The sequence below is a fragment of the Triticum urartu genome, chromosome 2A (genome assembly GCF_056163025.1).
Source record: "Triticum urartu cultivar PI428250 chromosome 2A, HENAU_Tu73, whole genome shotgun sequence".
NCBI lineage: Eukaryota > Viridiplantae > Streptophyta > Magnoliopsida > Poales > Poaceae > Triticum > Triticum urartu.
Window position 1 is genome coordinate 653,666,919 of NC_141874.1, and position 14,008 is coordinate 653,680,926.

The 14,008-nt window shown below is 47.7% G+C and overlaps 1 protein-coding gene across 1 annotated transcript; it reads right to left on the minus strand.

The window, feature by feature from the left end:
* Nucleotides 1–503: 503 nt before the first annotated feature.
* LOC125539463 (protein argonaute 2) lies at nt 504–5,499 on the minus strand. The gene is made up of 3 exons (XM_048702921.2): nt 4,862–5,499; nt 2,794–3,949; nt 504–2,254 (listed from the first exon to the last, which is right to left on the minus strand). The coding sequence occupies exons 1-3, from the start codon at nt 5,388–5,390 to the stop codon at nt 790–792; spliced, it is 3,150 nt and encodes a 1,049-aa protein (XP_048558878.1). The 5' UTR covers nt 5,391–5,499; the 3' UTR covers nt 504–789.
* Nucleotides 5,500–14,008: the final 8,509 nt, after the last annotated feature.

Below are 14,008 nucleotides of genomic sequence, written 5' to 3' on the forward strand. Positions count from 1 at the left end.
GTGCAGGCACTGGTAATCGTTTGCTTCTGCACCAATGAGGGAGGCTGCTTCCAGGATCAGGACACGCTTGCCTCTGGAGCTTCCTTCCTCGCCAACAAAGGATGGGCTCCGTACCAAATGTATTGTCTCCCTAGCCGATTGGAACTCTATTTTAGAGTTTTCTTTTTCTTTTGAGATGTTTATTTAGAGCTTATTTATAGACACTTTTGGCGCGCAATTATTTATATAGACATGACTTGTTATTGCTGAATTGAGGAGAAGAGAATCGGTGCTCTCTGTGTTTGAATTTGTTGTGCCGGCCTCTACTTTCTGTGTATGCTCTTGTGAATCTGTGATAGAGAAGAGACTTGTTCGGCGCTAACTGCTGCAATCTGTTCATGACAAGAACAGTTTTAAAAGCATTCTTTGTCTGAAGCTACTTGTCCCTGATGGAGCAAATAATTACACCATCCATATCAAGTGACAAGCAAATTCCCACCGTTCAGATTTACGAGATGATGAAATGAATCGAAAGTTGTTACAACTTCCATGGAATTTCATCATCAGAATCTCCGAAGATACAGTCAAGCCACCAAGGTCAGGCAACCAACACAGCTATAGTTAAAAACACAGACCTGAAGCACACGGACAATGACACAACTAGCAACACATTTCAAGTTCAAAGTTCAGACCATACCAAGCAGTTTGGGGTATATGTTCTACCGGACCAAGTTCAGACAATACGAAATAGTTTGTATATATGTTTCTACCCGACCAAGACCCTAAGCAACACCGGGTGAAACGCCAGCGTCAGATGAAGAACATGTTGTCCTGAAGATCCACGTGCAGCATCGGGAAGTTGCTGAAGTCAGAAGCACCCGCCGCTGCGGAGGAGGCCGAGGACGACGAGCTGCGCACCTGGGGCTGGGACGCCAGCATGCCCTCATAGTAGAGCCTGCCACGGTATGCCGCCAGGTCAGCGTAGTAGACGGGCGTCGCCAGTGATACGGGCTTGGTGCAGCGCGCGAACACGAAGCAGAGGTTGTACACCAGCCTCTGCAAGTCGTCCGACCCGTAGCCGTGTTCGTCCATCAGGTTGTAGTAGTGCGTCGGCCGGCTGGTCCCTATCAGCCCGTTGTGGCTGCACAGGTAGAAGTCGTACGTCACAGGGTCGACAATTCTGGTGTCCACCACCGTGCCAGGGAGCACATTGCCGTTCTTCGTCTGCAGCGGCTCGTTGTGCTCCTTGGGGAACAGCCGCGTGTGGTGCCGCTTCTTGGCCACAATCACGGTGATCGTAGGCGAGTAGCCCTTCACCTTGATCACCTTCTCCATGTCTGCAAGCTCCTCGTTAAGGACCATCTCGAACTGCCCATCACTCACGCCATCACGGAAGTAAATGATCTTCTGAGGCTTTACGCCGGCCTTCTTCTCAAAGACACCGATGAGTTCTTGGACAATCTCGCCGAGGTTCTTGATCACCTCACAGCGGTGTGGCTGGGCGCGGATTCTAGGCACGTACTTGGTGGCGCCCCTATTCATGGACGCAACCACAGCTGCTATCGACGGGCTTTCCACATTCCCGGGTGACGGGTGGTTCACGTCCGCGCCGATGAACATGTAAGGAACACCGTTGTCCAGTGGGAGCTTGTCCTGGAGCTGGACGTTGATGCCCCCGAGCTTGCTGTTGATCTTGAGAGCAAGGTTGGACATGTACTGGTCCTGGCCCTGGGTTTTGTTTGCAAGGTGGCTCAAGAAACACTGGGTTTGGATCCCCAGCTGCGTCTCGCAGATCAGCTTCAGTGTCTTGTACCCAGGATGCTGTTCAGACATCGGGCAGAAGAGGAGCTGCAGCTTCTGGTTCTTCTTCACCGCAGCCTGCTTGGCTTTGTTCAGCTCCTCGTACAGTTGGTGTGGATCTGATAGCACTGACATTGTCGATAGATGCACAAAACATGCTGTCTTGTTCATCTGAATGCCAAGGTCACAGCACTTCCTGACGATATAGTTAATAAACATGTTCCCATCAAGCGCTTGCTGCTTGTTGTGAGATGGCCGTGCACTGAAGTCCACAATGCCCCAGCACTGAAGTGCTTTGCCTTCTACCAGCTTCTTCCCCATGAGGTTCCACTGGCAATTAGATGGAGTGATACTTAAATTGCCAGGGGCTCCTCTGGAGGAGCCGAGTGTCAGCATGGGAGGAGAAAGGACCCTGCCAGTGACTTCCATCATCTTCACATCCAAAGAAATCCCAAACTGTTGAGCTATTTCTCCCCTGGAAATAAAATGGTGATTAGTACCTGATACAAACATTTTTTTTCATTTTTCCACAAAAAAGATAAAGATCTGTTACTGAGTTCATATTGTCCCTTTGCAAAAGAAATAAGACAGAGAAGGGCTTAAATATCAGGAACACAAACAAGCAAATGAGAACATGAGTTGGCAAATATATACTGATTACATGGTTACAATCTACTTTCTCTACCAAGAATGTAATAGCATCCGTATTAAGTACTCTGTTCCATAATACTTGTCGTGGTTTTAGTTCAAATATTATGGAACGGAGGGAGTAATGTGGTAGAGGTACTTTTGTAAAAAAGAGCATCAACTTATCATAGTACCAGTTAAATACTGCAACATGTCAGTTTCCTATGACCAAAATACTAACAGATGGTTATACATTTTTGACACTACACTAGTGTAAAAAACGCTCTTATATTATGGGACGGAGAGAGTAGTTTCCTATGACCAAAATACTAACAGATGGTTATACATTTGCAAACCATATAAATTGATTCAAACTCAAATAGTTACCTGCAAGGCCCATCTTCAGCTTTGACCGCAGTCTCAATCTCCCACTTCCGCTCAGCTGCCTTAATTAAAGCCTTGCCTTTCAGTGCTCTATCAGTGTCCTTATTCAAATTTGCCATTGGATACCTCTGTCCTTCAATAAGCTTACAAAGCTCAATGGGCACATAATTTGGTTTGTCTTTGCTCTTGCTCAAATCCAGGCATGGAAGCATCTGATACTCAATCACCTTGCCATACTGCTGAGCAAAATAGTCAACAAGTTTCCTTGACTGCCCTGATTCCGAATCTAAAAAGGTGATCTGGCTGGCTGGCAAATCAGTGAAGCCTTGAATAGTGTACTTCTGCTTAGTCTTCCGGTGGGACACAGTAACACGCTGGCCTTTGAGCTCATACACCAACTTTTCCCGATGAGTCTTGTTCAGTGCTGTCCTGTAGTCGAGGGGAAGGGGCTTTATAAACTGCCGCACGATATCCAGAACAGGTCCATCTCTGCGAAATGGCATAACTGAATAGTCGACACATAGGACCAGTCCCTGCTGAGTGTGTTTAAGGGTCTGCTGGGTTCCTTTCATAGATACAACACCTGACCCCATATCCACTTTGCTTTGTGGTGAGTAAAATCCATGACCAAGTATAATCTTGCTCCAGCTAGAAGCCTCACGCACAATGACATCAAGACCCTGTAAGATCTCCCTAGCCACAGGCAGCTCCGAGAGTTGGCTTAGAGGAAGCTGCTTCTTGAACTCTACTGATACAATGTAGGTCTTTGAACGAACTCTGACACGGAATAAACCTTCTGGCAGTTGTGCAACAGTAAATAGGTTTCTCTTTCCATCATAAGCAACAGCCGATGAAAGCTGCCGAAAGCTGTCATCCTTGAAAAGCTCGGCCTTTGCAGAAAGAAAATCTGCATTGGAGAGCTCCTTGCCAGAAACCTTTGAAGACGCTGGATCAAACTTGATATCTATGTCATAGTGGAAAAAGGTTGACAGCTTTGGGTACTTGACTATGAAGTGGTTTACCAAAAGCTGGACCCTGGCTTGACATAATGTTCCACCACCATCAGGTCTTTGCATTGGCACACGTATGCCATTGGGAGACACAGCAACTGGGGGCGCTAGTGGTTCTAATTTTGCCACTTCTTTGGAGCTGATGCGTTCTAGTGAAAAAGGAAGATCAGTTAGAATTAGAAACAAGGTAAATTTGCACGAGCCAAATACTCAACAAAAATATATTTTTTTCTTTCCAGCTTATGTTCTAATATGATTTTTTCCCAAGTCAACATAGGAAAAATTGCTAATCATTCAGAAATTTGGGTAAAATTAAACAGTGTCTGAATCTTCTCAAACTGCAAGCTGGCAAACAAAATAAGGCTACCTGAAATCCTAGTTTTCCCCTTTTCACAAGTGCTCTGTATCCTCTGAAACAAATAACTCTCATGGGGAAACAGTGGAATAAAAATTGCAAATGATTCAAAATTAGTAATTTATGTGTGTGCCTAAACAAGGCATTGCCACAAATTCCTCTCGCTTGTTTTGCATAACACGATAGTAACAATCTAATCATCCTAAAATTAAATGCTTCCTCCAGATACAAACTTGATATAATCACTAACAGGTAGGAGTATGAGCCAAGATCTAGTGGAGATTATCATACAGATAGATCTCATCTATAATTATTTGTTCAATGCATACCGAACTCAAAATTATATGAAACCTAAGCTAACTCGAGGAAGATGATATTACGATATAATCACACAATGCTACGATGGTACGAAAATTAATCTAGCATCTCAAGGACGAAGAATAGTGCAGAAATCTGCAAGGGCCGAACAAAATACAGTTCAGATCGCACCCCCATCATTCTAGTCAACGATGAGAAGTTCCCTGCTATACCATCGACACAGAGGCGATAAGGAACGCCTTGATCAATCGCACAAACAAGTGGAACCATACCGTATAGACTCAATTCACCGTCACAAATCCCTAGATTACTTGACAAACCGTCAAGGTATTGAACATTGCTTAGGAACAGAGTATGCTAAGTTAAGCAGGACAGGGGAAGTGCTTACCGACGGATCCAGATGAGCGCCCCGCCTCCTCGGACTCAACCCTCCTCGCCGCAGACGCTGGCGCCGGCGCCCTCACCGGAACGTATTCCCCGGGTCCTCCGGCGGGCCCTCTCCCAGGCTGCGCCCACGCGTTCCCACCACGCCCACCGCCGGGGCCGTACCCACGCCCACCGCCGCCAGGACCACGCCCTCCCGGACCGCCTCCGCCGTAGCCGCCTCCGCGGCCCTCGCCGCCTCCCTGAGGACCATAGCCTCGTCCGCGGCCCTCGCCGCCCCCGCGAGGAGCGTACCCTCCGCCGCGAGGCGCGTAGCCGCCCCCGCGGCCCTCCATGCCCCCTTGGGGCGCGTAGCCTCCGCCTCCTCCGTATCCTCCACCGCTTCCCTGAGCGCCCCGGCCTTGACCGCCTCCTCCGTAGCCTCCGCCGCCTCCTTGAGGCCCGTACCCACCGGGCGCCCCGCCACGCCCGCCGCCGCCGCCGCGAGATCTCCCGCGGCCGCGGCCAGCGCCGCCGCCTTGCTCGTAATCCATCCCCACGCTAAACCCTAACGGCGAGACAGTCTCTAGATCAAATGGCTAAGGAAAGTTTTGGATCAAAATTTTCTCTGATGCTTCGGCTCGAAGCAGAGGAATGGCAGTTCCCCGTTGGAGCGGTTTATACTAGGAGGGGAGTCGTGGGGTTCGTGAGCGCGAGAGCCGGGGCGGGCAGTTCCAATTCTACCCCCTGGCGGTTTCGTGGATAAGGAGTTGGAGCGGGTAAAGCCGGCGGTGTGCGCAGGGGTATAACGGGAAACATCAGTCAATGCAAGTCAGGCCGGCGCGTGCCACGAAGCTGCCGGGCGACGCGTGGGGTCGCGGTCTCGGTCGTCTGCCTTTTTTCTTTTTCTTTCCGCTTATTAGATCTCGCTTTTGCAGTTCAGTGCCTACGCTTTGTGGCCAAATTTCGTGTTTTGACATTTTTGTCAAAAATAAGCGAGATCTGACCCATATTCGAAACCTTTTGGAATTTGACCCTTTTATCTATCGCCAATGATCAAGGCGATAGGCAAATGCAGGCTACCACCACAGGGAGAGAACGGCGGTAGCCCACTCATCCACGTCAGCCTCAAGTAGACGGAACAGTATCCTGCCCCCCCTACCACCAGAGCCCACGGCGGTAGGCTATGTAACCCTACCGCTGTAGACTCTGGCGGTAGGTGCTGAAACCTTATAAGCCCGCGGGGCCGGCTCGTGGGGCCCGCCCACCAACCAGCCCCCATCTTCTTCTCCTCAGCCGCGCGACGCCGCAAGAACAGAGAGCACAAGCTCTCTCTAGTCCCCTCCACTCCCCCCCTCCGATCTTCTTCGTTTTGCCACCATTTTTGCGGATCGAGATGGCTCCGAAACGGGAAAAGTAAGCTCTCTCAATCCCTCCAATTAGTTCTACTCGAAACGCTTTCAATTCGATGCATTATTTGGTGCAAATAAACCCTATTTTCTTACTTTGTGTCTATCCTAGGATTGCTTAGGTTGATTCTATATGATGTATATGGTTGAATATGAACTCTAATAACTAGTTGTGGAAATTATATGTAGTTTTGATATGAACCCTAGTTCATCACGAAGGTAGTTGGAGATTAAAATTATTTTTGAACAAATGGTCATATGATTGATGTTGGAGGGATTGTAAGTAGTTGCCTACATATGATTGAATTATGTATATGCATTTTTTTGAACAAATGGTCATATGATGGATTTTGGTGAATAGTGTATATGCAATTTTCTTATAAATATTGAATAAACAAGTGCATGAGTGATGGTGGAATGTTGTTGAATGAATTATGTTGGTTGAATATGATTCATTTACATTGATCATTTATATTGGTTGAACATATGATAAATAATGAATGTTGGTTGAATATGATTCATTTATATTTGGACTTGATATGTTCATGTTTGTTCAAAAGGATACAAGTTGGTTGAAAATGACATCATTTCCAATTGTTATCGGTGCCCCCCCTGCGCCAGAAATCGGCGTGAAGTACACCATGCTTGATCATGCTTTCGACAATGGTCACCGCGTCCGTTTTATGGAGAACGGAATGGTAATGTCTATCGTCAATTTGCTGTATTGTTTATTATGACAAAATTAGTTACTAACAATTCCGTTTACACTTTGACAAATGCTCCCCTATTGCAGATGAGGGGCCACACAAAGGCCGTGCAGATGCAGTACGACGAGCGCTACACTCCGTACTTCAGGAGAGCACGGATGTTGGGTATCATTCTTCAGTTCAAAAGACAGACCTCGGTGCTCGTCCAATCGGCTCTTACGACATTGATTGACCGGTGGCGCCCCGAGACGCATAGTTTCCATCTCACCTGAGGTGAGATGACAGTGACTCCTCCAGGACTTCGGCATGATCACGACCCTGCCCATCCAGGGCCATGCTCGGACTGGGCGAGTGGAGAGGGCCAACTGGCAGCAGAGGGTGATCGCCCTGATCGGCGACTGCTCTCCCATGAAGGGGAACAGAACATCCGGTGTGCGGCTCAAGTGACTCCTGGAGAACCGGACCATATGCCCGCAAGATGCCGATGAGCGGACCGTGGAGCAGTACCCGAGGGCCTATTTGTGGTACCTTCTGACGGAGGTCGTCTTTCCAGACTGCTCGGGGGATTGATGTGATAGCCTAGCTTATTAGGGATGATAGACTACTCATATCAATAAGGAATTCCTTCTTTTTCGGGAGCCCATTCGAACAGAACTCCAAAGATAAGCGTGCTTAGCTTGGAGTAGTTTCAGGATGGGTGACCGATCGGGAAGTTGCTCCTGGGTGCGCACGAGTGAGGACAAAATGCGCAGAAAAGACTAGTATTGATTTGTGGGGCTAGTCTAGATCCCGCCAGGAGTAATGACCACCAGCGGGTGTTTAACGGGGCATTACAAGTTGGTATCAGAGCCGACCCTCGCGGTTACACAGATGTTTGCAGATAGGTGCGTGGTCATGTTGTGCATGACGTTTGTGACCCATCATGGCACACGGCATGGCACATGTGCTGGATTGGATGCACAAACGTATGTGCCAAGAGGGAATGTTCCTGTGGCCCGACGAGGACGTCGGTTCCTCTGAGTGGGGGTGTATGTGATAGGGTGGCTTATTAGGGATGATAGACTACTCATATCAATAAGGACTTCCTTCTTTTCCGGGAGCCCATTCGAACAGAACTCCAAAGTTAAGCGTGCTTAGCTTGAAGTAGTTTCAAGATGGGTGACCGACCGAGAAGCTGCTCCTGGGTGCGCACGAGTGAGGACAAAGTTGGCAGAAAAGACTAGTGAGTAACGACCCCCGACGGGTGTGTCCAGGGTGTTACAAGTTGGTATCAGAGCCGACCCTTGCGGTTACACAGATGTTTGCGGATAGGTGCGTGGTCATGTTGTGCATGATGTTTGTGACCTGTCGTGGCACACAGCATGGCACATGTGCCGGACTGGATGCACAAACATATGTGCCAAGAGGGAATGTTCCTGTGGCCCGACGAGGACGTCGGTTCCTCTAAGTGGGGGTGTATGTGATAGCCTGGCTTATTAGGGATGATAGACTACTCATATCAATAAGGAATTCCTTCTTTTCCGGGAGCCCATACGAACAGAACTCCAAAGTTAAGCGTGGTTAGCTTGAAGTAGTTTCAGGATGGGTGACCGACCGGGAAGTTGCTCCTGAGTGCGCACGAGTGAGGACAAAGTGCGCAGAAAAGACTAGTATTGATTTGTGGGGCCAGTCTAGATCCCGCCAGGAGTAACGACCACCGGCGGGTGTGTCCGGGGCGTTACAATTGCGCCCTATGGATAAATCTCGGCTTCTTGGAGGACTGGGATGAGGGGTACAACCGGGGGTCCGCCGACCTAGCTTACCTATACCGCTCAGTACGATAAAATCTCAATACTCGTTTTCCACCAATGTATGTTGTTTTAGATTGTGCTATCTGCTCATCATCACTTCATATTTGTAGCTGGACGACGCAACACGGAGGACCGAAGAGACCTCCGGCATGTGTGGATTTGTTTCGGCCCTTTTAATTTGGATGTGGGAGCGGTTGCTGGTCGGCCGTCCTGAGAGAGTTCGCTCGCGTGCATGGACGGGTTTGAAGGAAATATGCCCTAGAGGCAACAATAAAGTTGTTATTTATATTTCCTTATATCATGATAAATGTTTATTATTCATGCTAGAATTGTATTAATCAGAAACTTAGTACATGTGTGAATACATAGAAAAACAGAGTGTCCCCAGTATGCCTCTACTTGACTAGCTCGTTAATCAAAGATGGTTAAGTTTCCTGGCCATAGACATGTGTTGTCATTTGATCAACGGGATCACATCATTAGAGAATGATGTGATGGACAAGACCCATCCGTTAGCTTAGCATAATGATCGTTTAGTTTTATTGTTATTACCTTTTTCATGACTTATACATGTTCCTTTGACTATGAGATTATGCAACTCCCGAATACAGGAGGAACACCTTGTGTGCTATCAAACGTCACAACGTAACTGAGTGATTATAAAGATGCTCTACAGGTGTCTCCGATGGTGCTTGTTGAGTTTGCATAGATCGAGATTAGGATTTGTCACTCCATGTATCGGAGAGGTATCTCTGGGCCCTCTTGGTAATGCACATCACTATAAGCCTTGCAAGCAATATGACTAATGAGTTAGTTATGGGGTGATGCATTACGGAATGAGTAAATAGACATGCCGGTAACGAGATTGAACTAGGTATGATGATACCGACGATCGAATCTCGGGCAAGTAACATACCGGTGACAAAGGGAATGACGTGTGTTGTTATGCAGTTTGACCGATAAAGATCTTTGTAGAATATGTAGGAGCCAATATGAGCATCCAGGTTCCGCTATTGGTTATTGACCAGAGATGTGTCTCGGTCATGTCTACATAGTTCTCAAACCCGTAGGGTTCGCACGCTTAACGTTCGATGACGATTTGTATTATGAGTTATGTGATTTGATGACCGAAGTTTGTTCGGAGTCCCGGATGAGATCACGGACATGACAAGGAGTCTCTAAATGGTCGAGAGGTAAAGATTCATATATTGGAAGGTTGCATTTGGACATCGGAATGGTTCCGAGTGGTTCGGGCATTTTTTCGGAGTACCAGGAGGTTACCGGAACCCCCCGGGGAAGTTAATGGGCCTTAGTGGGCTTTAGTGGAGAGAGGGAAGAAGGGCCACGAGGTGGCGCACGCCTCCCCCTGCCCAAACCGAATTGGAAAAGGGGTGGGGGCGCAACCCCCTCCTTCCTTCTCCTTCTCCCCTCCTTCATTTCCCTCCAGTGGAAGAAAGGAAAGGGGGGGTGGCGAATCCTACTTGGACTAGGAGTCCAAGTAGGACTCCTCCCTTGGCGCGCCCCTCCTGGCCGGCCTCCTCTCTCCCTCCCTCCTTTATATACGTGGCCAGGGGCACCCTAATAGCACAACAGACAATCTCTTAGCCGTGTGCGGTGCCCCCTCCACAGTTCAACACCTCAGTCATATCGTCGTAGTGCTTAGGTGAAGCCCTGTGCCGGTAACTTCATCATCACCGTCGCCACGCCGTCGTGCTGACGGAACTCTCCCTCGGCCTCAACTGAATCAAGAGCTCAAGGGACGTCATCATGCTGAACGTGTGCTGAACACGGAGGTGTCGTACGTTCGGTACTTGAATCGGTTGGATCGTGAAGACGTTCGACTACATCAACAGCGTTACTAAACGCTTCCACTTTCGGTCTACGAGGGTACATGGACACACTCTCCCCCTATCATTGCTATGCATCTCCTAGTTAGATCTTGCATGATCGTAGGAATTTTTTTGAGTTACTACGTTACCCAATAGTGGCATCCAAGCCAGGTCTATGTGTAGATGTTATATGCACGAGTAGAACACAAAGAGTTGTGGGCGATAATAGTCATACTTCTTACCACCAACGTCTTACTTTGATTCGACGGTATTGTTGGATGAAGCAGCCCGGACCGACATTACATGACCGCGTTCATGAGACTGGTTCTACCGACGTGCTTCGCACACAGGTGGCTGGCGGGTGTCTGTTTCTCCAACTTTAGTTGAATCGAGTTTGACTATGATCGGTCCTTGTTAAAGGTTAAAACAACACACTTGATGAAAAATCGTTGTGGTTTTGATGTGTAGGTAATAACGGTTCTTGCTAGAAGCCCATAGCAGCCATGTAAAACTTGCAACAACAAAGTAGAGGACGTCTAACTTGTTTTTGCAGGGCATGTTGTGATGTGATATGGTCAAGACGTGATGAGATATAAATTTTTGTATGAGATGATCATGTTTTGTAAAAGTTATCGGCAACTGGCAGGAGCCTTATGGTTGTCGCTTTATTGTATGAAATACAATCGCCATGTGATTGCTTTACTTTATCACTAAGCGGTAGCGATAGTCGTAGAAGCAATAGTTGGCGACATGAAAACGATGCTACGATGGAGATCAAGGTGTCAAGCCGGTGACGATGGAGATCATGACGGTGCTTTGGAGATGGAGATCAAAGGCACAAGATGATGATGCCCATATCATGTCACATATTTTGATTGCATGTGACGTTTATCCTTTATGCATCTTATTTTGCTTAGTACGGCGGTAGCATTATAAGATGACCCCTCACTAAATTTCAAGGTACAAGTGTTCTCCCTGAGTATGCACCGTTGCTACAGTTCGTCGTGCTGAGACACCACGTGATGATCGGGTGTGACAAGCTCTACATTCACATACAACAGGTGCAAGCCAGTATTGCATGTGCAGAATACTCGGGTTAAACTAGATGAGCCTAGCATATGCAGATATGGCCTCGGAACACTGAGACCGAAAGGTCAAATGTGAATCATATAATAGATATGATCAACTTAGTGATGTTCACCATTGAAAACTACTCCATCTCACGTGATGATCGGACATGGTTTAGTTGATATGGATCACATGATCATTTAGATGACTAGAGGGATGCCTATCTAAGTGGGAGTTCTTAAGTAATATGATTAATTGAACTTTAATTTATCATGAACTTAGTACCTGATAGTATTTGCATGTCTATGTTGTTGTAGATCAATGGCCTGTGCTACCGTTCCCTTGAATTTTAATGCATTCCTAGAGAAAGCTAAGTTGAAAGATGATGGTAGCAACTACATGGACTAGGTCCGTAACTTGAGGATTATCCTCATTGTTGCATAGGAGAATTACGTCCTGGAAGCACCGCTAGGTGCAAGACCCGCTGCAGGAGCAACTTCAGACGTTATGAACGTCTGGCAGAGCAAAGCTGATGACTACTCGGTAGTTCAGTGTGCCATGCTTTACGGCTTAGAATCGGGACTTCAAAGACGTTTTGAATGTCATGGAGCATATGAGATGTTCTAGGAGTTGAAGTTAATATTTCAAGCAAATGCCCGAGTTGAGAGATATGAAGTTTCCAAAAAGTTCTATAGCTGCAAAATGGAGGAGAATAGTTCTGTCAGTGAACACATACTCAGTATGTCTGGGTACCACAACCACTTGACTCAGCTGGGAGTTAATCTTCCTGATGATAGTGTCATTGATAGAGTTCTTCAATCACTGCCACCAAGCTATAAAGGCTTCGTGATGAACTATAATATGCAAGGGATGGAAAAGACAATTCCCGAGCTCTTCGCAATGCTAAAGGTTGCGGATGTAGAAATCAAGAAGGAGCATCAAGTGTTGATGGTTAACAAAACCACTAGTGTCAAGAAAAATGGCAAAGGGAAGAAAGGGAACTTCAAGAAGAACAGTGAACCAGTTGATGCTCAAGGGAAGAAGCCCAAGTCTGGACCTAAGCCTGAGATTGAGTGCTTCTACTGCAAAGGGACTGGTCACTGGAAGCGGAACTGCCCCAAGTATTTGGTGGATAAGAATGATGGCAAAGTGAAAGGTATATTTTGTTGGGTTTCGTAGTAATTTCAAAAAATTTCCTACGTACACGCAAGATCATGGTGATGCATAGCAACGAGAGGGCAGAGTGTTGTCTACGTACCCACGCAGACCGACTGCGGAAGCGTTGACACAACGTAGAGGAAGTAGTTGTACGTCTTCACGATCCAACCGATCAAGCACCGAAACTACGGCACCTCCGAGTTCGAGCACACGTTCAGCTCGATGACGATCCCCGGACTCCGATCCAGCAAAGTGTCGGGGAAGAGTTCCGTCAGCACGACGGCGTGGTGACGATCTTGATGTACTGCAGCAGCAGGGCTTCGCCTAAACTCCGCTACAGTATTATCGAGGACTATGGTGGCTGGGGGCGCCGCACACGGCTAAGGAATAGATCACGTGGATCAACTTGTGTGTTCTTTGGGGTGCCCTGCCTCTGTATATAAAGGACTAGAGGGGGGAGGCTGGCCGGCCAAGGGAGGGCGCGCCAGGAGAGTCCTACTCCCTCTGGGAGTAGGATTCCCCCCTCCCCCCCAATCCTAGTTGGAATAGGACTCCTTGAGGGGGGAAAGAGAGAGAGGGGGCCGGCCACCTCTCCTAGTCCTAATAGGACTAGGGGAAGGGGGGGAGGTGCACAGCCACCTTGGGCTGCCCCTTTCTCCTTTCCACTAAAGCCCACTAAGGCCCATATAGCTCCCGGGGGGTTCCGGTAACCTCCCGGTACTCCGGTAAAATCCCGATTTCACCCGGAACACTTCCGATATCCAAACATAGGCTTCCAATATATCAATCTTTACGTCTCGACCATTTTGAGACTCCTCGTCATGTCCGTGATCACATCCGGGACTCCGAACAACCTTCGGTACATCAAAATGCATAAACTCATAATATAACTGTCATCGTAACCTTAAGCGTGCGGACCCTACGGGTTCGAGAACAATGTAGACATGACCGAGACACGTCTCTGGTCAATAACCAATAGCGGGACCTGGATGCCCATATTGGCTCCTACATATTCTACGAAGATCTTTATCGGTCAGACCGCATAACAACATACGTTGTTCCCTTTGTCATCGGTATGTTACTTGCCCGAGATTCGATCGTCGGTATCCAATACCTAGTTCAATCTCGTTACCGGCAAGTCTCTTTACTCGTTCCGTAATACATCATCTCACAACTAACATATTAGTTGTAATGCTTGCAAGGCTTATGTG